Source organism: Engystomops pustulosus, chromosome 3, assembly GCF_040894005.1.
Source record: "Engystomops pustulosus chromosome 3, aEngPut4.maternal, whole genome shotgun sequence".
In the NCBI taxonomy this organism is placed as follows: Eukaryota; Metazoa; Chordata; class Amphibia; order Anura; family Leptodactylidae; genus Engystomops; species Engystomops pustulosus.
In genome coordinates this window covers 53,946,557-53,974,488 of record NC_092413.1, presented here as the reverse complement: position 1 = coordinate 53,974,488, position 27,932 = coordinate 53,946,557, and the positions used below count along the sequence as shown (strand labels likewise).

The 27,932-nt window shown below is 40.2% G+C and overlaps 1 protein-coding gene across 6 annotated transcripts in view; it reads right to left on the bottom strand.

Annotated features, from left to right (window-relative positions):
• Positions 1 to 27,932, bottom strand: part of LOC140121362 (uncharacterized) — a 43,778-nt gene that overhangs the window by 12,129 nt on the left and 3,717 nt on the right. For 2 of the 6 annotated variants that reach the window (XM_072140824.1, XM_072140825.1), the window contains exons 1-3: positions 10,791 to 10,911; positions 10,072 to 10,122; positions 2,361 to 2,423 (exon numbers count right to left, since the gene is read on the bottom strand). In XM_072140824.1, coding sequence (XP_071996925.1) covers positions 2,361 to 2,423; positions 10,072 to 10,122; positions 10,791 to 10,872 — 196 coding nt within the window. In that variant the 5' untranslated portion in view covers positions 10,873 to 10,911. Of the gene's footprint in view, positions 1 to 2,360; positions 2,424 to 10,071; positions 10,123 to 10,790; positions 10,914 to 11,765; positions 11,849 to 27,932 lie in introns of those variants that run through there. The other 4 variants (XM_072140826.1, XM_072140828.1, XM_072140829.1 and 1 more) reach the window with 4 other exon arrangements.

Here is a 27,932-nt window from a genome sequence, read left to right as displayed (position 1 = left end):
AACCATGCAAGCAATTTCTCTGCCCATTCCTCCAGCTTCCACAAATCCCTCTGTAATGTCTCTGTACTGTACTATCGGCCTCAGTATAAATTACTTTACACAACTTAGTATCATCTACAAATATTGAAACTTGACTGTGTAAACCTTTTATAAGGTCATTAATAAAAATATTAAAAAGAAGGCTGCCCAATACTGACCCATATGGCACTGGTAACGTCAACCTCCACTGGTAACGTCAACCCAATCTGAGAATGTGCAATTATTGAAGACTCTCTGTTTTCTTTTACTAAATCAATTGCTTGCCCAAACACACAGATTTTCCCCTTGTCCCAGCAGTTTCATTTTATGCACCAACCAGCCTCATACAAGCCAAGCAGATTAGTCTGACAGGACCGATCGCTCATAAACTCATGCTGATGCTGGGTTATTGGGTTATGTACAGTGAGATACTCTTGGATAGCATCTCTAAGAAACCTCTCAAATATTTTCCCCACAACAGAATTTAGACGCACAGGTCTGTAGTTTCCAGGATCGCTCTTTGATCCTTTTTTGTATATTGGCACCACATTTGCTATGCACCAGTCCTGTGGGACAGAACCAGTCTTAAGGAATTTTAAATATTAAAAATAATTGTCTATCAAGGAACATAATTCATGCAGTACCCGGAGGTGTATGCCACCTGGGCCTGGTGATTCGTCTATTTTAGTAGTTTTGAGGCAGCTCCATTGCTGTTGACAATCAAACTGTTGACAATCAAAAGAGAATTTCAATCATCATTCATCATCATGTCTTCCACCATGGGATTTTCTGGGGGAAAAGACACATGAGAAGCCAACATTAAATCGATTGGCCCTTTCCTCATCTCCCTCCAGTTTGAGCCCCAGGTTATTCCTCAGAGGGCCTACACTCTCCATTTTTAGTTTCTTATTTATATACTTGAAAAATAATTTAGTATTATTTTATTTTCCTTGGCAACATTTCTTTCAGTCTCTATTTTTGCTGCCTTTATCTGTTTTTTTATAGAATTTATTTTTCTCTCTGTAATCCTGTAATGCCGTATGTAGATGCCTGTGTTTTGGCACCTTAAACTTCTTACCTTTCTCGCTTATTGCTCATCTTACAGTACTAGTTAACCACATTGGGGTTTTCTTGTTTAATTTATGCTTTTACACATATGGTATGTGTTTTTCACAGGCCTTTTTAAGAATTTGTGAAAATGTCCCATTTTTTTGGGTGCTTTTGTTTTTGAGCACATTGTCCAAGGTATTAGAAGCTAAAAGAAGAGCCGATCCTGCCAGGGAGTGCACACACCAGTAAGTCAGTGTGCTTGGCTTGCAATCCTTCATCCTGGTGGTGGATATCCTTTAAAGGTTAGATGCCAAATAAACCGCTGCTTTCACTGCAACAAAGATCTGGCTGCAAAATCCGCAACAGATCATCTTTACAGATCATGGGGTGCATATACACATAACTATGTGCTCCTTTCATTTTACTGGTTAGGTCCCTAGTGCAGACAGACACCCACTAATATCTAATATTAATTCTAATTATTACTTGTGTAGCCGTTTTATTATTCACATCAATATTTTTGGACAAAAACCTAAAAATAAACTTACTATGGAAATTGCCATGTGAAACAGCAATTGTTAATGGTAATAGATTGATTGAGGAAGTTTAATTTGATTGCTTAATGTACATTGATTAATAATCATAAGACTAAATATTATTTATGTTAACAGTTTTTTCTTTTCAGGTTTATGAAATTGATGACCTATCCATTTTAAATCAGTAATGGTCTGACACTCAAAGCTGCCCCTGGAGTTAAGGGGTGGCCAAAACTGGTGCTGAGCCCTTATTTACTTAAAGAAGCACAATGCAGTGAACCAGTAGCCAGCTCTATAGATGCAGTAACATGTGACCGCCAGGTATGCAGCTGTTTATTAGGGCTTCTGATTAGATCGAGTACAGCTCTGATCAGACATTTCCCCCCACAGGGGGTTGTTTCCGCTGTAACTGGGGCTATTTTAGATACCCCAGTTACATGTTAAAACTTAACAGTGAAAAGCTAAAAGTTAAAAAAAACAACTGGAAATGTAAAAAAACACACTCATTTACATTTCAAAAATAAAAAATGAAGAAAGTCCTTTAACATTTTTTATTTTTTTATATTAATTATACCTATGTTAAGGGAAAAAACTTACATTTTTTTTAAGGTATTGCACAAAAAAGTTTGTTAAAAATTTGTTAAAAATGCCCCGGTTATTAAAGCCTTTTATGGCCTGGTCAGAAAGGGGTTAATCAGGTGTCACTAATGGTTTAGTATTCCAACAACATAAACAAAGACACTAAGATAATCTTACCATTGCCACGTGGTCCTGTAATGGCTTTTAACAGTTTTTTTCTGGAAATCCCATTCAAGTGTCCTATAACACAAATATCTTTATTAATATTTGTAAATGAACAGAATTTCAAGGTTTCCAATGCTGTTGACCAGTCCAGAAGACAGCTAATCGATATGATATAGGTGATAACTTCCAAAAATGAGGGTTGGACAGCTGGGACCCCCACCGATCATGAGAACAGGATGGGTGGAGTGGCAGGTCTAGCCAAAGATTGTCAAGCACAGTGTGTGCCACCTCCAGAAAATCTCATAAACTGAATGGGGCAACAGGGTGTGTGCTTGACCAATCCAATCCTTAGCAAGAACAGGATGTTATAATTGGTGGGGGGTGCAAGCTGTTGGACCTCACTGATTAGGAAGTTTTCCCCTATCCTGTGGATTCGGGATAACTTCTTAAGTTGGGACAAACTTTTTTATTTTTGAATTCCTTCTTTTTTTTGTGCCCCTCGCTCCAAAAGCTCCAAATGAGGTGAGATTGACAAGAAAACCTATTTGCGGCATTTTCTTATGGAAATTTGTGATAAATAGGGTCTGAGGGAGGGAGGCCTTATACTACTCAAATCCCCTACTTCCCCCCAAGCCTCAGCTTAAATGGCCTAATGGAGCTATCTAACACTACTAAGGCTACAGAGGAACTCTGGCTCAGTAGGAGGACGGGCTTCAAAGCATTTCACCAGCAGAATCATCTCCAAAGTTTTGAGCTGATCTTCCCTCCAATTTTCCCTCCAATATAAAATCTAATCTGTGTTGCTCTTTAATTTTACTTGTTTATTTTTATATGTTTCTAGGAAAGGAAATGGAGTTATTTGAATTTTTACTATTTAATTTTTTTTATTTTTAGTATTATTTCAGGCTTCTGTATTACTGTTACAGGCAGTTCACGGGTTACGTACAAGATAGATTCCTTGGGTTTGTACTTAAGTTGAATTTGTATGTAAGTCGGAACTGTAGATTTTATAATTGTAGCTCCAGACAAAAAAATTTTTGTCTCAGTGACAATTGGATTTTAATTTTGTTTTTGCTGTAATGGGACCAAGGATTATCAATGAAACTTCATTACAGACACCTTGCAGCTGATCATTGCAGCCTGGGACTACAGTAACCCATTCAGAGAGCTTCAACAGATGTCACAGTGGGCAGAGGGGGCTGTCTGTTACTTGGGGTCATCTGTAAGTTGGGTGTCCTTAAGTAGAGGACCGCCTGTATTTCAATATTACTGTATTGTAGTATATTGTGCACATGCTGGTGATGTGTAACAGTATGCCTCCAGCACACTGCTACAGGTCAGGCTGAGTGATAAGTCTAGGAGTCTCTATTTCACTCTAGGCAGTCATGACAACCAGTGGACACCCTCCAATGAAGTCACGGGAAGGTGCTGATTTTCCATCCAAGATGATCGCAATCACCAGTAGCACTGTTAGGTGCCGTGGTTGGGTTCACAGGTTAACTGTTGCAATTGGTGCCATCCGATACATCCCCATACAGCCCCTACCACACCATGACATACTATAAATTTGTGGTGTGCATAGGAGTTAAAGACATAGCATGGAACTGGAATCTTATCTGCAGATTGCATTCCCAACTCTCATATTATCTACCAACATTGCATATTCTGTATCTTATATCCCCACAAGCCTAATGTGACATGAAATGTTAAATTCTTTTCTCTCATGTGATACCAGAACCATGACTTATCTCTGTTCGTTTGCATGTGACTAGATACACGAGTGGGATTTCACATTAAAGAGTGTATGCCAGGATTGGACATATCAGTCAGTGATGGCTAACCTATGGCACGGGTGCCTTGAGTCGGCACTCAGAGCCATATCAAGAGACATGTTGGTCTCTGAAACGCATTACCCATTTACCTTTAGGGTAGGTTGTGATGGTGATAGGTAATGGTTCTTCTGTTACAGCAGGCGTATCTTCTATAATAGACAATGGCAAACTATGATTTAAAAACTAAAATTTACAAATAAAGCCACTTTTTTTGATCATAACAAGTAGAGTAGACGACTTCATTATTAGCCATCTTATCAGTTACCAGTCCCCATAGATCAGTGATGGCTAACCTATGGCACTGGTGCCAGAGGTGGCACTCAGAGCCCTTTCTGTGGGCACTCAGGCCATCACCAGAGATGAGTCCAGGTATCTTCTTGTAGTCCCAGACAGCCCAGGACTTGCTGTGCACAGAGGTATTTTAAAGTGACAGCTCTACCTGGGACTATTTTCTGCTTTATTGGTATCCTCAGGTGCTGGTATAAATGAAAACTGTGACAGAGAAGGGAGTATAAATCACAAATTAAATTTCTGTGCTGGCACTTTGCGATAAATAAGCGGGTCTTTGTTGTAGTTTGGGCACTCGGCCTCTAAAAGGTTTGCCATCACTGCCATAGATCGTTATATCTGGCTTTGTAAATTTAACTATAAAATACAGGGAAAGGCCTTGTGTGTCAAGGGTCAAGGACTCTATGTTGTGTCTATTTGATGTATTTGGTATATTTATTAATATTTTGACACAGCAGGTTTATGTTTAATCTGTTTTACTTAATGTAAAGTTCATTAAATATACAAACAAGCAGCAACAAAAGTAGTAAAAGGGGTGCAAAAATAAAGAAGCCACATAGCTAATGATGGTAGGGAGAAGAGGGAGAGAAAAAGGAAAAAATGGAACAGGCACTCTTGTTTGACGATGTCTCCAAGGTGTGGACCCGAGGAAGCACTGAAGATCTGGGGAGTCTTTGGCCGACAAAACCCTGTAGTTCTATAGTATTAATTGGAAGTGAGTTCATCAATACATTGGATGTGGTTCACCTCCCATGTTCACTGTGCTACTAAGGAAAGTGGAGCATTTCATTTCATTAACAGACACATCAATATTAAATGGTTTGGTTGGCAAATTTACTTTTAAAGGGTCAACATGACATAGAAAAATTAAAAAATAAAAATAGCATTCAACTAACCAAGCTACTTTTACTCTTATTTCATTGCTCACCATCTCCTCTATGGTCCCCTGGGACTACAAATTACTACAGTCCCCTGGTGGGCGAAACACAAAGCGCCCAGTCTTGAAAAATTCCCCCAAACCTCCCTCCCCTAGCCAGACAAACTCACCTAACTGACAAATCTCCTACAGCAACTGATATATGACATTGAACAGCACAACTGTATTATCCCAGCTTAGGCAGCTTAAGTCAAGAGCTCCTGAATAAATAGGACTGCCACTAACCAGCTTTATCAGGTCTAATTGATCTATTTAAAATGTATTTGGCCACTACTTTTCTTAAAACTTAAAGGGGTTGTCCACTTTCAGCAAATAAATGGTTTGTATAAGGAAAAGTTATATAATTTTCCAATACACTTTCTGTATCGACTCCTCTCGGTTTTCTAGATCTCCGCTTGCTGTCCTGCTATAGAAAGCTTCTATGTTTACTTCCTGTGGATAGAAACCTGTCCATAGTCCTATTATCACAGAAAAAAATAAGAGTTGAATGACACTAACAGTTCGTGAACCTGTGTGTCCATCACATGGCCATGGACAGATCTCTATGGACTGGTAGTAAACATAGAGGCTTTCTATAGCAGGAGAGAAATCAGAATTTGGCGTCAACAACATAATAGCATGGATCCATCCTGCCTTGAATCAACAGTTCAGGCTGGTGGTGGTGGTGTCATGGTGTGGGGAATATTTTCTTTGCACTCTTTGGGCCCCTTGGTACCAATTGAGCATCGTTGCAACGCCACAGCCTACCTGAGTATTGTTGCTGACCATGTCCATCCCTTTATGACCACAATGTGCCCAACATCTGATGGCTACTTTCAGCAGGATAATGCGCCATGTCATAAAGCTGGAATCATCTCAGACTGGTTTCTTGAACATGACAAAGAGTTCACTGTACTCAAATGGCCTCCACAGTCACCAGATCTCAATCCAATAGAGCATCTTTGGGATGTGGTGGAACGGGAGATTCGCATCATGGATGTGCAGCCGTCAAATCTGCGGCAACTGTGTGATGCCATCATGTCAATATGGACCAAAATCTCTGAGGAATGCTTCCAGCACCTTGTTGAATCTATGCCACGAAGAATTGAGGCAGTTCTGAAGGCAACAGGGGGTCCAACCCGTTACTAGCATGGTGTACCTAATAAAGTGGCCAGTGAGTGTATGTACACTAAAACATACTACAATACCTTCTCTGATAAACAAGAATGTAACTACTATAATACTGCCCCCTATGTACAGGAATATAACTACTATAATACTGCCCCCTATGTACAGGAATATAACTACTATAATACTGCCTCCTATGTACAGGAATGTAACTACTATAATACTGCCCCCTATGTACAAGAATATAACTACTATAATACTGCCCCCTATGTACAGGAATATAACTACTATAATACTGCCCCCTATGTACAGGAATATAACTACTATAATACTGCCTCCTATGTACAAGTATATAACTACTATAATACTGCCCCTATGTACAAGAATATAACTACTATAATACTGCCCCCTATGTACAGGAATATAACTAATATAATACTGCACCCTATGTACAAGAATATAACTACTATAATACTGCCCCCTATGTACAGGAATATAACTAATATAATACTGCCTCCTATGTACAAGAATATAACTACTATAATACTGCCCCCTATGTACAAGAATATAACTACTATAATACTGCACCCTATGTACAAGAATATAACTACTATAATACTGCCCCCTATGTACAGGAATATAACTACTATAATACTGCACCCTATGTACAAGAATATAACTACTATAATACTGCCCCCTATGTACAGGAATATAACTACTATAATACTGCACCCTATGTACAAGAATATAACTACTATAATACTGCCCCCTATGTACAGGAATATAACTACTATAATACTGCCCCCTATGTACAGGAATATAACTAATATAATACTGCCTCCTATGTACAAGAATATAACTACTATAATACTGCCCCCTATGTACAAGAATATAACTACTATAATACTGCACCCTATGTACAAGAATATAACTACTATAATACTGCCCCCTATGTACAAGAATATAACTACTATAATACTGCACCCTATGTACAAGAATATAACTACTATAATACTGCCCCCTATGTACAGGAATATAACTACTATAATACTGCACCCTATGTACAAGAATATAACTACTATAATACTGCCCCCTATGTACAGGAATATAACTACTATAATACTGCCCCCTATGTACAAGAATATAACTACTATAATACTGCCCCCTATGTACAAGAATATAACTACTATAATACTGCCCCCTATGTACAGGGATATAACTACTATAATACTGCCCCCTATGTACAGGAATATAACTACTATAATGATATCAGTAACAAAGCCCAAAAAATGGGAAGAAAAAAATGGAAACGGCTCACCCCTTGTAGACTGCGCTTCTTTCACAACGATTTTGGCCAGGTGCACGGAATAATCCCAAAAACCAATGGTCCGGAAGTCCAAAATGGTATATAATGGCAGCAGAGAAACTTGTAAGGAAAAGGTAGGGAATCCAGCATCCATACAAGTTGATTCACGTGTAGACAATTATTGAAAAATCTTCAAAAGTTTAATCTTCATTTTTCTAAAAAATCTTCATATAAAGCAGTGACATGGACACAAAGCAAAAAAACGGTGAAAAATACAAAAAACAAAAAAGAAGTTGCAGTGGTAACGGGTTTCGGACTTAGTCATACCATCTTAGGTATGACTAAGGACTAACATGTGAGAGTCCGAAACGCGTTACCGCTGCAACCTCTTTTTTGTTTTTTGTGTTTTCACTTTTTTTTTGCTTTGTGACCATGTAACTGCTTTATATGAAGATTTTTTAGAAAAATGAAGATGAAACTTTTGAAGATGTTTCAATAATTGTCTACACGTGAATCAACTTGTATGGACTTGTACTATAATACTGTCCCCTATGTATAGCCAGACAGCTCTTGCCCCGGTGTATACAGCCTGCCAGCCCCTGCCCCGGTGTATATAGCCTGCCAGCCCCTGCCCCGGTGTATACAGCCTGCTGGCCCCTGCCGCGGTGTATATAGCTTGCCAGCCCTTGCCCCGGTGTATACAGCCTGCCAGCCCCTGCCCCGGTGTATACAGCCTGCCAGCTCCTGCCCCGGTGTATACAGCCTGCCAGCCCCTGCCCCGGTGTATACAGCCTGCCAGCCCCTGCCCCGGTGTATACAGCCTACCAGCCCCTGCCCCGGTGTATACAGCCTGCCAGCCCCTGCCCCGGTGTATACAGCCTGCCAGCCCCTGCCCCGATGTATACAGCCTGCCAGCCCCTGCCCCGGTGTATATAGCTGCCAGCCCCTGCCCCGGTGTATACAGCTCCTGCCCTGGTGTATACAGCCTGCCAACCCCTGCCCCGATGTATACAGCCTGCCAGCCCCTGCCCCGGTGTATACAGCTTGCCAGCCCCTGCCCCAGTGTATACAGCCTGCCAGCCTCTGCCCCAGTGTATACAGCCTGCCAGCCCCTGCCCCAGTGTATACAGCCTGCCAGCCCCTGCCCCAGTGTATACAGACCCTGCCCCGGTGTATACAGCCTGCCAGCCCCTGCCCCGGTGTATACAGCCTGCCAGCCCCTGCCCCAGTGTATACAGCCAGCCCAGCCCAGTACATAAAAATAAAAACACATGAAACTCACCTTTCCGACGCTGCGCCCCTGCTTAATCCAGTCCGGCCGCGGTGAGTGCTCCGTACGGGCCGGCGTCGCACAGACCATGACGTCAGACGCTTGCCGACGTCATGGTCTGTGCGACACCGGCCCGTACGGAGCTCTCACCGCGGCTGGACTGGATCAAGCAGGGGCGCAGCGTCGGGGCGTCGGAAAGGTAAGTTTCATGTGTTTTTATTTTTCACCGGCCTCACCAGTACAGGACCCCAAAACCAATCGGCCAGTCCGCCCCTGATTGCTGTAGTACAAGTGTTTTTGCATGTTTGCAATCACATAAGATGTGTATCTGGAGATGTAACTGAATACAAGGGACCCTTGGCTGCATATTTTTAATTTCATCACTTTAACTTCACACCGGGAAATAAGTTTTAAGTGGTAAATGGGATTGCCTTGCTTGGGCATTTTTGCATCAGTCCAACATTATTTCCTGTGATGCTGAATAATAGTAAAGTACAGAAGTCCCTGGCGGATAGGTGATACCAGTTCCTGATAATGTAATTATCTTCTATGGCTCTTTTATTATTCCTTTGTTAACAGTCTGGTATAATATTTTTTTTTTCCTTGAACTCCTTATTATTGTTAAAGGGGTTGGCCACTTTACCTCATGTTTTTTGTAATGTGTGTATAAATTTACCAGTATACCTCTATTAAAACTTTTACTCTTCTTCCTTGAAATGTGTAGTGTCTGTGTCTTTTACCTCATTGGCCAGACATTTTTGTCCATAAAATGGCTGCAGATGGAAGGTCATGTGATCTCTTAGACACATACCTTGGTGATAACAAAGGATTGCAGAGTAATCTAGCAACAGGAACCTACTTGTCATCATGTGACAACTACAATGAACAACTATAATGAACATGGATTTGTCAAGCAGGATTTGAAATATATTAACCGGATTAGAAATTTCTAATATACCTGTTGCTTTTATACTTTACCTTACCTTTAGCTGGTGAAGTGGAAGGCCAGCATTGGCAGTCATACTCATCAGATGCTGCAACCAAACATATAAACTTTTAATATTAACAATGGGTAACATTGCTGTTATCCTCTTGATAAGGCATCTACAAACGATATTCTCTAATACAAGATACCAACCAGGAAAAAATGCTTAATAAGGAAGACTATTCTGTAGAATCTGTAACAAGCCATGAACTAAATTGGGAACCTGTCATCAGGAAGGAGATTTGTACATGATGACAGGTTCCAACAGCCTCAGGCATGTTGATTTAAAAAATGCCTGAATAATTACACTGCTTTTTAAGTCCCAGAAGGGGATGGGTCAAACAAGAATTAGGGAGGAAGCAGGGGAGAGGCTGAGGGAAAAGGATGAGGAAATAGGAGGAGGCATTGAGGAGCAGATGACTTGTACCATTTGAACGGCCCCCCTTGCGACTCACCACACACTGCTGGCAGGGAGCCAGGAAATGTTAAAGAAACAGTTTAAAAGCAATGGAATTATGCAGATGCCCCACAAAGGCATATTTGAAATCGACATGCCAGAGGCTATTGGAACCTGTTTTAAAGTAAAAATGACCTTTCCCTTTAAATAATAATTAGGGATATATTTATAGAGAGAAATACTGTACATAGAATGGTAAAAGGTAGGGTATTTGCATTAAGTAATGAGATAAGTAAGGAAATAATTAATAACATTATTACCAGATGTTTCATCACTAAGAACAATGTCCACAAATACAGCAAAAAGACAGAATATAACCACTCTACTCCGTTTGCCTGCCATTGTAGAAGGAGAAAAATCATGGGATGTGTGAACAATTTACCATGGCTTCTTTATGATATGATCCCATTATGACATCAGCATGGAAGGCACTTTAACCTTTTCACTGCTGAAAAATGGTTTTCTTTATTATGGCCAGAAGGTTTCTTATATTTTTGTCCTTAAATTTTTATCCCACATTCTAAACTGCAAAATGTTTTTATTTTTCTTTTACGATTAATAAACCTAAGGGTATGAAGACACTATTTAGGATGCATTACTATGTACATTAAACCTGTATTCTGGCAAGCTACTTACAACCCCTTTAAACAAATCCACAACTTTTATCTACAAAGTCACGCCCCTTTTCACACAAAACCATCTCTCAAAAGCACTGGAAAGGGTGGTGAGTATTGGCTGCAGAGAAACAAGGAAACTTCACCATGAAAATAATTGATCAGAATAAGATATAAAGCTGCTTTCACCCAAAGACAGAATCACAACTGTCCATAAGATGAGTCTGAAACTGTACTTCTGCTTTATTAAAGTGAATAAAGCCCGGTTGCAATACCAGAAATGACCTGAAGTGATGAAGTTTTAATCCTGGCCAACTCAGTAATTCCTGGAATATGACCATCTGATACAAAAACCCATAATGCTATAAATAAATGAATATGACAAAACTCAATGTCATTAGTCAGAAAATGGAGCTTAAATACGGTAGTTTGATTTTATGATTCACAAAATATTATGGGCTTTCTAAAGTAAAGGCGGAGTTATCACCAAGATGGTCCCATGATCCTTTAGTTCTCAGTAACTCCTCCTCCCTCATATGCTCTCCACCCAGTGATGATCTAACAGACTGTCCTGCTCTGTTACCATAGTAATGATGTGTAACTGTTATTACTACACAGTACCTCGCTTAGATGACGTCTCACCACAACACTGCCCAACCAACCAAATGGTGATCACATGACCAGCAGCCATCTTCTGTCCTGTGGCTGCTCCGTGTGGAAAAAATAAACGGAATGATTAAAGGGCCAGTAGCATTTTTATTCTTCATTACATACATTAATTCATATAATTACATATTATCTTTGTATATAGGACCGATTTGTATATGAATTATGCTTTTTCTTGGAATACCCCTTTAAATGTATATATATGGCAGATAGTGGGGCACATGTATTTTAAAAACTGGTGTAGTTCACATTTTTCTCCTGCTTAGATATCTCTATGGGGTGATTTCTTATACATGAATTGTGCTCTCGTTAATTCAAATTTTTATCGCAATTTTAATCGTATACTATACTATTGCCTCCACCAGGTGGGGACTGCATTTTTACAATTTTTTTGCGACTTTTTAGGTGCAAATAAATGCATCTGAAACCAGGCAAACTTTAAAGACCAATAGGGCACAAACCTGGGTTCTCAGTGCACTGAAAACTTCACAGTAAGAATGGGAAATGTGCAAATCCTCCAATGCACCCAAAAAAATGCAAAAATTAGGGTAAAAACAGCCAGAAATTGTGAACCTTCCCCTCAGTGTTTATCTTCTTAATTACTTTTACATCAATTTCTCTCAAAGTAACCTTTTTCTGAACAAACTATTAACAGATGGAACTACCGGTTAGAATCGATGAGAAAACACTGTTTGATAAAATGCAAATTCTGGTCCAGGCTTCTTATAGCAGCAAGTTTAAACAGATAAAAGTCAGAAACAAAATGATGGTCGTTAATGGCTGACTGGCCTGGCATGTTTGTCCCGATGTTTTTATTTAATGCTGGATTTTAATCATATATTTGTTTGTTTTAATTAAAAAACTTTTGAATTAACCAAAGATGCCAACACTATGTCCATTCTAATTTGCATAGTAAACGGACCATTGATACATTTGTTCAGAGTGGCCCTTGGTGACTGCAAGGACATGTGGTGGATAACGCATGAATGTGAACATAGAAACATCTGCAGATCCTTACTGTTTCCCATGAATTTGGCAACTTAAAAAGGACCATTATTTTGTTTCTGACTTTTATCCGTTGAACTTGCTGCTATAAAAAGTTGAGCTCAGACCAGAATTCGCATGATATACCGATATTTATAGAAGATTGGGGGCACATTTACTAAGAACGGGGCAAACTGCACTATGTGGAGTTTGCCTGTGTAGTGTGCAGAGTGCGCCAGATTCAGGATTGCTGGTGCACGTTCTGCATGACTCTGGCGCCCTCTGCACTGCCCCGACAGAGTGCACCAACTTTTTTGATAAATGTGGCACAAGGTCCGACTGAGCACCGAAATGCCCATTGCAGTGCAGAAATGAATGAATGAAATGAAGTTGCATGAAGAATAGTGCAGAGTCACAAAACGGTCGCAACACAAATGGGGGATGGACACTTCTTACTTACATGTGCAAGCAGTTTGCACCTAAAAGAACATGAAAAGTCTGATGAAAAACTGGCGCAAGGTCCTTAGTACATGTGCCCCAGATACTTCTTTTTCTCTTGGTCAAAGGCTCCATCACTGAGTATACCAGCTGACTATCCTTCAATCTTGTGTATATTGCTACTGTTTGGTATAAGCTGCTTCATGTCATAGCTGTCTTTGAATTCAAATCACAGAAAATATGTTTTTTGTGCTGGAACATATGGTGCAATTATAGTTTTGTGCAATAAAAAATTAGATTTGAAATCATTAGCTTTTCAAAATTATAATTACAGTAATATCAAATAAACCCTTCAACCAACAGCCTTTTTAGACATAAATGTACTTAGACTCTGTCACGGGTGCTCCTGCGACCCATGTCTACCTAAGAATACCGGGTGCAAGGTGTAGGCTTACGCCATCACTCGCGGTGGATCTCCCATGTCCGATCCTGACAGACCCAAGTACTTTTTTAAACAAGTTTACACATTTCATAGCGATGAAGTCTACGTTGTTGTGCGTTGAGTTGAATATTTGAATTGCCCCATTGTGGGATACATATTTGACACCAAATTTGAATAGTTTGAATTAGATTTTGACATTTGTATGATGAAAACAGTTAACAAAATAAATAGTCTTTGTGCAGCCACATTTAATGAGCAGTAACAATTTTCTGCCAATTGAGTGGTGTTTGGGCTTGTTTTACTGTGGGGATGATTTGTAGTTAAATTTTATTGATTGGTTGATTAATAACTGCACATAAGCCCTTATAGAGGAACACATTGTGATTGTCCATTTATTTCTATAGTTTACAAAAGTTCTATAGTTCTCCAATTTACCGTCTTTTGTTAATGTAGGTCTCTTCTTTTGCTGTGAGTTATTGATTTGATGTATATTCACAGGGTAGAAAATCTTGATAACCCTGTGAGCTTTGCCCTTACTGTATATAGTTGGTAGTCTGCAGTGCATGGTTTAAGATAACTCTTGTAAATCAAATGTATTTACAAACAGATAAGGGACCTTGTTAGAAAGAAGACCAATTGGGGGATATACTTGTGTGATTAAAACAGGACAATTATTGATCCAGGAAAAGGTTGATTGCCATCTATGGAGAAAAAAATCCATGACATTTGCAATTGATTTTCATCTCAGCTGATATATTACCACGAGGCAAAAAGATCAAGAAAAGCAAACACTGATTTGTACAAATAACCTTAATAGCAAAGGCTGTTGTATTCAATATTAATTGTGGATTTACTTTAAAACAAACCTGTCAAGTGATTTATGGTGCTTTAGGACCAGCGGTAGGCAACCTCGATGTTTAGGCTCAGAAATGGCATAGCGTTTTATTTTACTTGTTTATTTTTGTAAATAATTCTGCAAATAAACCTGGTCAGTATCACCTAAATTGTGCTTTGTGGGCCACGATTTTACTTGTGTGCCTGGTCAACTTTTTATGTACCAAAAAAAATGCAGGATAGCCTGGTCAACTTTTTATGTACAAAAAGAAAGAATGCAGGATAGCCACCTTAGTTCAGAGCCTGTGTATGTCAGTACATAACATCTTTCGGATATGAAACATCCTCTTCTTCAGGTACATAAATGCTTACTGGTGAAAATCCATTACTAAGTAAAAGAAATATGGCACCAAAACCATGTTGGGGGTGTGGCTAATGTAGAAAACTTAGCAATGTCAGAATTTCACACAACAATTGTTCTAAATACATTCATTTAAATTGTTAAAAAAAATTAATAGGAGCTGCTTACTAAAATAAGCTTACCCTCCGATAAGACGAGCAAACACTGCTGAGAAGTACAATAGAAACGCTGGACCACGCTCAGCTCTGCCCCTCCCACTTTATAGACCGGCGGTAACTGCCACATGAAGCTAGGCAGTCACCGTCGGTCTATGAAGTCACCTAGCCCCGCCCCCTCATGAATACACCGGCATTTCTATTGTACTTGACAGCAGTGTTTGCTAGCATTATCTGAGGGTTCCTCTATAAGTAAGCATGCGGCAGCAGGAAAGAGATACAAATATATATGAAAAGCAGCTTGGCTGTACTTGAACAGTAAATAGGTTGTACAGTATTTCTACTGTTAGGTAAACACCACCACATCTAAAGCCTGATACATTTACGAATGCTTTTATTTACTGTCTATGAAAAAAATTACTAAAATTATTATGTTCCTGTACGATGTATATTCTATTCATTCGGTTTTTTAGTAGAGTATATAAGGGAAGATGTCTGTGTCCATGTAACGCTGGTGACGGGTTCCATCCCTGGTCGCCCCAGTCATAAGTTTGCATTCAGCCGCTGTGTCTATCCATGCTCCAGATTCCTTAGGGTGCAGACTGCACCTCTCCCCCTTCATGAAGCAGCAGGGCTTGTTCCAACTGCGTGTCACAGCCAATCTGGGTGCACCTCCAGCCTCAGAACCCAGCTTGCCCTGCTCCCCACACCTGAGCAGGGTTGTTAATTTGGTCTATTTCGCTGAATGGTGTCTTTTTCTGTTTGTCTTCCCATGTGTGAATCCCAGCTCGTTCTCCGACTCTGATTCTGCTCCAGGTCTCCTGGTATTTGTTTATGTTTCTGCTTGTATGTTGCCTGCCTCAACTCCGGATAAACTTTGACTACCCACTCTGCCTGACATCTTGGTACCATGTACCTATGTCTCTGTGCCTGCTGGGCCAGCTGCTATGTATACTGGGACCATTACAAGAGGTAGCTGCCTTGCAATCTCTCTGCAGTAATGCCCAGATAGGATAAATAAAAGGATGAATAAAAGGGTATATACCAGAAAGGTACAGGGATAACACCTTTAGTGAGTGATCCAAAGCCAAAACAGTTAGAACCACTGCATGTTACAGTCTAAGAGCAAAAGTCCCTTCTATTTGCTTATGGAAAATAATCAGAGCTCAGCTTTCATTTTATAAAATAGCTGTGGGCAAATGAAGGCTAAACTCTGATTGGTTGACATGATACACTAGAACAGTTTTTCTCTCAGACACATGTGATAAATCTGCAGCCATATGCTTATATAAACTTTTTAATATGTCATTTTTATGCATTTATATTTGTATCTACAATCATTTAATGCTTTGATGCTTCCTTACTGTATGTTCTTAATAATTATTGTATGAAATTATGACATTGCAAGCTTTTATAACACAGTGCCAAAGCAATGCACAAAAAACGGCCAACTGTAGTATGGATCAGGATATATATACAAGTAACTTTATTGAAATTCAAGGACAGACAAAACAAAACCAACACACATCTAAAAGCATCTAAAAAAAATATTATACAAGGGAATTCATGAGCGGAGACCCAGGTAGGGGTCACCCGCACCTCACCTCTCTCCAGACACTATGTAGTGTCTAATTACCTCCCTCCATGTGTCAAGCCAAAAGGTCTATAATATAAATTCACATATGACATGAAGCCCCTGCACCAACCTGCAGGACCATAGACCAAATAAATGCAGAGTTGTCAGTTTCCCAGTGCAGAATAATGCCTCCTATTCAATAAGTAGGTACAGTATAACAAAGTGCAAGTGCATCAAAACTTAATACATAATGAATAAAGTGATGGTGTGCTAATGTAAAACCATGTGCCAAAAAAGTAACATTTCTGCAAAATCTCACTGGGGTCATAGAGGTAAAGGTACAAGAGGTACTCCTACAGGGCTAACTTGCAGGTGGAAGTGAGGCAGGATATGAGGTGAACGGCTCCTCACCTGTATCGTCGTCACAAGGACAACTTCCTCAGGGGTAAGTTGCAAGCTTTTATAAATTTTTCTATTATCCACCACCTCTGATCTAGTGCAACTATCCAGACCCTATATTTTTTCCTTTTGTACGTGGATATAAACTGCTGGCACTGGAAAAGGTGACCAGAGATTGATTTTAACTTGCATCATAGTTATACATGCTGCATAACGGACTCAGGTGAGAGCATCATCATCACATACTTTACTTTCTGTATAAGTGCTTTTTTTAATTGAGTTTTAGATTTGGATATTAAGATATGACAAAACTATATACATATATTTAGTTTACCTGTGTACTGATCAAAAGAATAAAAGGGATGTATCATATAGACCAGTGATGGCGAACCTTTTAGAGACCGGGTGCCCAAACTACAACCAAAACACACTTATTTATTGCAAAGTGCCAGCACCGAAATTTAAGTAGAAATTAATTGCTACCTGTTCAATCATATTGGCCAACAAAACAGTTGAAAGAATAAGGGCAACTTTTGACTAATGTTGTAGCATCTCGCTATGGTTCCCCTGTACAGGAAGAAATGTGGGGCCTAGAGGAGCTCTAAAGATAATCCTCACTTTTCCACATGCTCTACCTCTTCCTGCAGTCCCAAGCAATCAAGAATGTGTTCCTTTAAAATAGCACTGAGAGCATCATTTCTTGAGTCTCCTGGGACTGCAGGTTGATTCTTTGAATTCTATGTTGATGGCTTGGGTGCCCAAAAAGAATGCTCCAAGTGCCACCTCTGGCACCCGTGCCATAGGTTCGCCATCACTGATATAGACAGTGAAACAAAGCAGTTGTTTTTATTTTGTTCTAGCTTTCCAGTACATTGCACTGAATATTATATGGCACCTCTAGGAAGCTTGATTTGTCAAAGATAATAAGCCCTCATATGGCTCTGTAAATGGAAATATAAAAAATATGGCTTTTTGAATGCAGGAAGTGAAAAACGGAAATGCAAAAACTGAAAAGAGCATGCCCCAGATTCACAGGCTGTTACGGTGTGCAAGGAGCACTTGCCCCCTGCCACTGTGTGCTGGAACTTCCTCTTCTGCAGTGAGATTACATAAGGCAAAAGGAGAGCTCTCCTCATCGAGCCTTTACCACTCTAGGCAGCCTTGCAGGTGTGTGCAGATTCACAGCCATTTTTACTCCACTAGGGGGTTCTGAGAAATATTCACTTTCCAGGACTGGATAAGGAAAAACTTGCCTCTTAGCTAGCTTGTAGGGCAGCCCTTTTAACATCAAGAATGGCTCTCATTCCTTTGGCAATGTAACAGGAGGCTGCAACCTTGGATCTAGGAACACACTGAAGACACAAACAAAATCAGTGAGCCCTGAGGCTAACACCCTTTCCAGCTGTCTCTACCTACTTGCATTACTTTACCTTAGACAATAAGGTACAACTAGAAGACATTTCCTTCCTGTGCAAATGTGTAAAACATGGAATTGTTGACTAGACTGAACAAAGGAATAAACATGAAAAGTCTCCAGAGCCAGGTCACAACAAAGAGGACAAAACAATACAAAATTGCAAGGAAGAACTTAAGTCTGAATGGAGGTAGCAGAAGGTCAAGATACTAGTGATCAAAAATTACATGATACTTAGATACCAGGAGCTTACACAGAACTAAATGTGAGCAGATGATTTACATGATGCCAGAGTCCCAGCCCCTTGAATGGTTGGAGCAGAGCACTGACATCTGGACCAAACAGAACAGAAGGAGTGATGTAAATGAATAGAGAGGCTGTCAATAAAAGCAGGTTAACTGAGCAGAACTTCAGGAGAGTGACGGGTGTGGTGCAAATAAATCAAGGTATTCAGCAATAATAAACTATTGCTCACTCTAGCGGTGTCAGAGTAAAACATAATAACCCAATCAGCATATCCTCAGCTGTATTGTATGAAGGGACGGTGATGCCAGCGCAGATGTTACCTAGGCTTTAACACTCTCTCCTATTTGCAGAACTGCTTACCTTAAAATTATTAAACTACATTTGAAAAAAGTAGTTTTTTGTAACTGAAAACAAGGCATTTTTTTCTCAGAGACACTTTTGATACATGAGACATTGTAATACTTACATGTGGCATAATTAGATAAAATAGCTAGAGAAAGGTCATGTCTAATTAGCATAGTACTCATTTCTAAACCCATGTTACGATCCAGACTTTTCTAATGGTTAAAGTCATAGACCCCCGTAACATATTTAGCATTTTGCAGAAAGCATCCCCTTGACATCTACGGTGTCTGTTCACAAGTCTAATTGTCTGAAATGGCTTGATAATAAACAAACAATGACTTTTGGTAAAGGCTACAAAGGAATTGGAATAAGTTAATTAAAATAACAGTATAAAGAGTGACATAAATGGTTGTTTCTCCAACATAAAATGATTAATTAAAGTGTTACATTGTGACATATTAAACATATGCAGATGTGTACCAAGCGGTTGTGTTTTACCCAGATGTGACCTACTTCTGCTATTATCAGTGGCTATGAAAGAACAGCAGGGAATGTGAATTACCTTAGTATATCGTAACAACGTTAAGTTATTTACAGCTACATCGACATCAAGGCTTCAAGGACATTTTCCCACTAAATTAAATTGGTTATTTGCTGAACATACAGATATCTCCATTTATAAAAAATGGGAAGCCATTTTACCTACAGCAACCAACCATATTGTGGCTGTCATATTTGTAGTGGACTCAATAAAAAGTAACACCAACTTCTCATTAATAAATTTGTTTAACATGGTTGCTTCCTTGTAGAGGGTTTTAAGAAATGTGCAGGTCAATGTCCTTCATTATAGTTAAGAACAGTTAAAGGGGTTGTCCCCTTTCAATCTGCATTGTGAAAATACATGCTTCTGAGAAGGAAGAAGAATGTCTTCCATATATTACTACTAGCTGTTATCATGTTTGTTATGAATTATAGGAAGACTGTGCTAATCGCATCTCAGATGCATCAAGAATGGCCTGTCGAGATGTACCCTTTTCAGACATTTAAGTGTCCCATAATTTAATGCATGAAAAAGTCCCAGTTGTAGGAATTTTTTTTCAGCTGTCATTTCAATCAGCTGATAGAGCCTAGATGTGAACTTTGCCTAAGTTGTTGATTAGAACCAAGATTTTCACCATTTTGCTGCTATTTTTGAAGTTATCCAATGATTAGCTACAATTTAGCTACATTTTGGAAAAACCATAACAAAACCAGGATATGTGAAAAAAAGGTAAATTAGAATACCGTTGTTCGTGGTGCACAGTATGCCCCTTAAGGAGCTACTCACGGTATAAGACCGGTCCACACAGTCTTTGAAAAAGTCCACAAAGATAGAGAAAAGTATTTTCACTATGACCGGAGCTCCAAGGATTCTTCTTCTCCCTCTTATTTTATCTTAAAACTTCGATGAACAGCACCAATCTTTAATTTCTCCTGCTGAAAGTATGTCACCATTCAGACTAGCACCATCGCACTCTCATTCTCCTCTTTTAATTGTATTGTAACTGGAAGAAAATATGCAGGCAGATGGTGTGGTACGTTCCAATAAGGTTAAAATTTATTCCAATTCATCATACTCACAAAAATCCATTAAAAATGCGCATATCACAAATTCACATAACGGGACGCTAGCTTTCTATCCGCCCGACCCAGGGTTTCGCCGGCAAGGCTTCTTCCGGGGCGTTGCTTCTTCCAAGTCAAGGTTTTCCCAGTTTTTGGTGGTAAAATTAGGGGTCTCGGCGTATACTCGGGTCGGCTTATACTCGAGTATATACGGTATATTAACAAATGCCTTATATTTGAGTCACTGACCTTTTAGGGCTCTTTCATGCATTGGACAAATAATGGGCAGCCTGCAAATGCACCAGTTTTATCATAGTGGCTGATGCCAGATTATAAATCTGGACAGCACAAAGAACACTAATGTACTTATACCCAGTGCATGACTGTAAATGAGGCTTTGCACTGTCTAGTCTAAATCTATGCCACATTAGAGTTGGATTACATGAGGATAGTTTTCCTGAAACACAACTTAGGCATCAAATACCTAAATAAGCTTTCTATGGCTGTTTTTAGACTTTTTTTGGAACCATGAAAATTTTACAAGCACTTTTTGGTCATACATAAAGCAAAGGCATCATGAAACCCTATTGAAGCATTAGACCAGTAGAACATGACCGTGGTTGGTACGTGAATCATGCACCATGAGCTGGCTGGATTTTGATGACTTAGCAAAGTGCAGAGGATGTGACTTTGAGCAGTGTACAAAACAGCAGCGCTGAACTGCATTTCCATCCTTTTATAATCAAACTATATTTTTCAAGGTTGAAGTTAAGTTAGTGGTGAGCTCCCTGCAATCTATTCTGAACACTGTGTCTGTAGCATCTGTAGTAATATACAGAATTTCCTAACAAGCGCACTGTAGTTCAATGAAAGTGCATTGTCCGTCTATAATGCAGCGTGCGGTGATTCACTAAGATTGTACACCTGAAATCATGAATGTTTCCCCGCTCAGGTCCAACAGAGTTCACCATATATTTTTTTGGGGCATGTTAAACATAGGGCATGCGGTACAGTATAAAAGTTAAATACCGCACTCTGTTCGAATCTGTCGGACCGTCCGGTGGCACACCTGCTAATTTGTGAATTTGTGTTGCATGGAAGCAAGACTGCTCAATACAGTTTATCTTATGTTGCTGGATTATAATCAGAATTCTCCTATTGGTAAAAACAGCAAAACCATGGAGACATATAGATGCAGAACTGGTTAAGTTGACTGACTTAACCCATTAACCAGACATGATAACTCTATAAGTTTAAGGCTATAATGTACAAACTGCAGGCTCTTGGGGGGGGGGGAGTATCAAAGTGGCATAAGGTCAGTCAGTGCAGACAATACTAGTTTCTTGTTCATCAGATTTATCAATGTGATGTTAAATTCTGGCACAGTTTAAAACTGTTGTATTCTACTTTACACCTTCATTGAGCTGATCTAAATTGTCTTAATGTTTTTGGCGCACCACCTATTTATCACCTAACAAGGCCCCTTTTTTTGAGAAACATGTACCTTTTTTTGTGGGCCACACTCTCTTGGACAACCATGTCAGAAAAAATGTTGAAAAGAGGTCTAAAAGCCTTGATAAATGTGGCGGGAAGCATTTTCCAGAAGTCTTGAAAAATTATTTAAACAACATCTACCACCTGGATGATAGACTTTATGCAAATGAGCTCCATAGGCTCCACTAACACCTATAGACCTGGGGGCCCCTCATGCTCATTTGCATACAGTCCTTCATCCTGGTGGTAGATACCCTTTAAAACATTCCCCCCACTGTACTTCAATATTGCAAGACAAGACTAAAGAATTGTGTCAAACAGCAACAAATGTATTAAATGTATTCAATCTTTATTAGCTACAATACTGTAACAGTAACAGACAACAGAACTAGAGTCTCTGTGGGAAGAGTCCGGAAGGAGGAGTCTGTGGACCGGTGGACCCTCTGGACCACTGCGGGAGATGATGATGGTACTAGCCACAACCAGGGATCGGAGTCTAAGTGGCACCTGGTCTTCACCAGAGCCCGAGGCGGGGTGCCACCAGGTCGTTCCAAGGGTGCGACTAGGCCCCCGGTGGTAGCCAGGGAAACAGGGGTAGCAGTACACAGTCCGAGCCTGGGATGACAGCAGGAGTACGGCTTAGAAAGATGAGCTGAAACTCATGGCAGGCAGCTGGCACACACGACCCAGGCAGACAGGAATGGAGAGGTCCTCGGAGGACAGCTGGTGGCTTGGAGACGTCTGGAAACACTGGGATCATGGGAGCCACCAGGAGCGCCTGGAAACGCTGGAGACAGGAGACACGGAGGCGTCTGGAAACACTGGAGGACAGGAAACACGGAGGACAGAAAAGTGTCTGGAAATGCTAATGGAATTTCTCTTTAACAGGAACCGCTGTGGGAAGCAGGTGTGGAAACCTTGGAAGTTCCTTGTAGAATACTGAAGATCTGGCCAGGTAGGAAGAGAGGTACAAGGGCGAGGCCGGATTAGCCAACACTGATCAGGAGGACGCTGGCCCTTTAAGGCTAGGAGAGCTGGCGCACGTGCCTAGAGCGAGAATGCGGCCTAGTCGGGAAGCAGGAGGGATGGAGAGGTAAGTCCTGGCCAGGGGGTGACAGCGCCACATGGAAGGGCAAAGGTGTAGCCGCGATCCACACCGAGGATCTTGGGTGCGGCAGTTACAAATACATAATAATAACATTCAAGATGGACAAATATAACCAATTAAAACCATACAAAGGGTCATTTATCCCCCTTCCCTGTGCTCTTTTTGCATCTCTAGTGAGAATTTTCTTTGCACTTCATTTTTCCTTGTAGTCTCTGCTCTTTTTTAAGAAACTTTTTAGGCCCAACTTTTGGCGTAACTCATATTCTTTCCTATGCATGGTGGCAACTGCAGTGTTTTTGCTCAATTATTAAAAAATTAATTTTTTAGGTGCAAATCAATTTTAAGTCATGGACAAATATTAGGAAGCAGGAAAAATACAAAGACAAAATATGAGCAAACCAGGTTACTGGTACTTGTCGCACTCCTTCAAAAAGCAGTAAATAATTTAGCTAATAACCCAACGCCCCTAAAACTAAAATACAGGCGGTCGCCTACTTAACGACACCCGACTTACAGACAACCCATAGTTACAGACAGACCCCTCTGACCTCTGGTGAAGCTTTCTTAATGCTTTACTATAGTCCCAGATGGCAATGATCAGCTGTAAGGTGTCTGTAATGAAGCTTTATTGATAATCCTTGGTCCCATTACAGCAAGAAATGTTTAAACTCCAATTGTCGCTGGGGCCAAAATTTTTTTTGTCTGGATCTACAATTATAAAATATACAGTTTCGACTTACATACAAATTCAACTTAAGAACAAACCTCCGGACCCTATCTTGTACGTAACCCGGGTACTGCCTGCAAAAAGCATGCATTAGACTAAATTAAATCTGCCCCATAGAGTACTTAAAGGGGAGATGCAATATAGTTCCCCTTGTCACACCGCTTACAAATAATAATAGGGACAAGGATCCCCCACTTGCTGCCCTGTGCTATATAAAGTATGATTCAAAAACAATATATTGTATGAGAGGCTTTCTGCAAAATATCCCATATGTGGTCAAAATGTAAATATATAACCATCAACACAGGAATAACAAAATAATAGTACAGACAGACTCTTTGCTATGCAACAAAGTCATACCACTATGCATATAGTCACTCTGGGCAACTTCGTCAGTGGTTTAATTATGGGGCTCAGTCCCACATTCCCGCCCCTAGGAGTGGTATGGTTTCGTTTCTCAGCTAAGAGTCTTACTTTTACTTGTTTACTTACTTTTTATTCCTGTTTTGGTCACTTATATTTACTTTTTTATATACTTTTACCGCACATGGGATACTTCACTTTGCAGTAAGCCTCTCATAAAATATATTGGGGCTAATTTACTTACCCGGTCCTGTCGCGATCCCTAATCCGGACGGTCTGGCGAAGATGAAGTCCAGCGTGATTTACGTAGCTCGTGCGCCCGATTTCCTGCAACTGTCGCTTCCCCGCCAAGGTCCGCCGGAGTTCACCTTCTTCTTCCCGGTGCTTGTAAGTGCATGTCTTGTGACACAATTTCCGATGTTAAATCCTGCGCATTGTCCGCATCCGTCGGATCGTCCAACGGGCCGCCAAAATCGCCTGTTAAATGCTGTGCAACTCGGAAATTGTCGGGAAACCCGACGAAAATGCGGACCCTTAGTAAATGAGCCCCATTGTTTTAAAATCATACTTTATATACTACAGGGCAGCAAGTGGGGGATCCATGTCCCTATTATGGGGTGTGACTATAGGGACTATAATTGCATCTCCCCTAGTACGCTTTTAATTGGTTTTATTTGTCCATCTTGCATGTCGCTATTATATATTGTTACTAATAAAGAGGGAATACATTTAATACATTGGTTGCTGTTTGACACACTTCTTTTGCCTTGTTTTGGAATAAGTGAGTTAACTTACTTTCAGTCATGTTAACCAGCGCTACATCTGTAATGAAGACCCAATGCAGTCTATTTTTTTTAAAAATCACTCCAAAATTGAAGAATTGCCTTCTTCATTTTCTTATAAACTAAAAAAAAACATTTATGCAAATGTTGACTTCTTGCCGTAGACCAGTGAATATTTGTAGGATGCCATATTTAGCTCAGTAAATAAGTCATAAAAAGCTTGAAATTGCCCATGCAGATCATAAGCACAGCAGCTGGCCATACATATATCTGATTCACTTCAATTGATGCATATAGTTAATATATGCTAGACCGGCGTCTGAAAGCTCCGAAAATGTGTGTTTCTGTGCAACCAGAACAGTACATGATTGTTAAAATATTAGGAAATAGCCTGTGGTTCTCTTTCCAGACAGGGAGATTTATTTCCTTCCACATTGTAAAGCATTTCCTGCTGTAAATTGGTAAATCTCTACCTTTGCTTCAATATATCATAGCAGAACTAACAAATCAATGCACAGTGTACCAAAGTAAATCAATGTAAAAATCTTCTCCTCAATTCCAGAGTCAGACTGTTGGTGGCAGCAGCACAACTCTGTTAAATAAAAAGGCAGCTGGGGAATTGCGAGTAATAGCTTACTTTTTACTCTTTCCAGTTAGAGCAATTTCTTAACAAAATCGATCCTGGGAATGTTCTCAGACCTGTCTATCACCTTTATTCTGCAGTCAAAGCTGATAAACGTTAAGAAATGAAGAGTCGCTTTAGCTAATGTTCTATACGATTATTACCACCTGCTAAGTGGCTTATATAGAGTATAAAAAGTGATTATGGGTCCAGTGTGAATGATTATAACAATGAATGGCCCATGCAACTAAGATAAATGCATGATATTGTTTGGTAAATTTATTGTGGCTAAGTAACATTGTAAAAGATTAACATGAAAATTGTATCAAACCCGAAGAACAAGATGTTACAAGACATTGATATATGTGAGCAGAAAAGTTGGCACAAATTGTTCATGCAGAGGGCATTCCTGCACACTAATGTGCCAAATCTCAGCCATGGGAAAACTGATATGTTCTTCCATTTTTTTCATGCCGATTTGCATATGGCAGTGATGGCGAACCTTTTAGAGACCGAGTGCCCAAACTACAAACAAAACCCACTTAATTACACTGATGTGCCAATGTGCCATATTAAGCAGTAACTTATTGTTACCTGTTCTTCCACATCTTTTAATCTTATCATCCCCCTGAGGCCACCAATACAGTTGAAAGAAGGTGGGCAAATTCAGACTATCATTGTAGCTTTCTTTCCAGGGTCTCTCTGTTTAGGAAGAATGGTGGGTCCAGCAGGAGGACCACAAAGATAATGCCCTTCTTTTAACACCTTCTCACTTTTGAAGCAGTTCCAAACAGTCAATGAAGTGTTGCTGTAAAATAGTGCGGAGCGCAGCATCTCATAAGTTGCCTAGGACTGCAGGAAGATTTAATGGATTTGGTCCTGTTTGGTGAACTCTGTCCTAGGCTGATGGCCTGAGTGCCCACAGAAAGGGCTCTGAGTGCCACCTCTGGCACCAGTGCCATAGGTTCGCCATCACTGGCATATGGTATCCTTTTTTCACTGAACCTCTTATACCACAATCTGTGAGATTGTGCCATCAATTCACAAAACTGATGCCACATAATGAGATACTTTTTTGCAGAAACTTGTGAACAAGGTCAAAGATTACAATTGCACACTGACCCTAAGAGTGTGGCCATACGTGGCACTTGCATTATGTTTACAAACACCCGGGGTGAGGATCGGTACGATCGCTTGTGCATTTCCACTGAAACACATTTGATCGGCAACCAGCACCCAGTGTTTTGCATTTAAACAATGCAAAATCTTGGGACACATTTACCAGCCTTATGTGGCAGAGACAACTTTACCTACCCATACAGCATCATTAGGGCAGGAAGGGGGCAGCATTATCTTATCACCCCTTCCTGTGGTGACACCTGCACATACTGACCTACCTAAGCTACAGATAGGTATGTGGTTAGAAGTGTATACTAACCAGGTAGTAATATTAAAGATGTCAGAGTCTTCAGAGCTCTAGTGTGAAATTCCAGGTGTGAAAATGTTACACATGACACCCTCCAGCCCCAGTCCATGATCCTTACAGGACAGGTTACAAACAGTTTGTCCGTATGAGGATTTCATCAAACTAACCATTTCCTATTTACAGAAAGCAATCTGATACACTAAAGTCGAGAGCCATCGTCATTACAACCAGAGAATATCACAAAATTAAAAGACAAAGTCATCAGAACTACCAAAGAATACTTTTATACACAAGCGAAAATATTTTTAAGGAACTCCGACAACTACAATCTGAAACAAGTATATAGGTGGTATATAGATGACAAGAATCCTCACAGTCCAGCAACTACTATTCTTGCAGCAGATCCTCATCACGGGAGTTATCCCTTACAGATTCTGGATATGAGACCATCTCCCATCTTACACTGGTGCCTTTTTTTATCCCAAAGAACCTGAGCACTGTGACCGAGCACAAAAAAATTTAGGACATCTCCTATATTTTGCTGTGTTACGCACCCACCTTTTGCTTTGCTATGGAAAGGAAAGGGGTGAGCAGCGATGTCCAGGCTACGGCCCAGGCGCACATACCTCTTTTGAATGTACCTTGAGAGTTATTCCAATCCCAGTAGTATAGACAGACAGGCCCTTCATTCATTGTTGGATAACAGAGACATTGGGGCAGATTTACTTACCCAGTCCCGTCGCGATCCCGCGGTGCGTTGTCCGACGTGGATTCGGGTCCGGATTCACTAAGATCGTGCGTCCG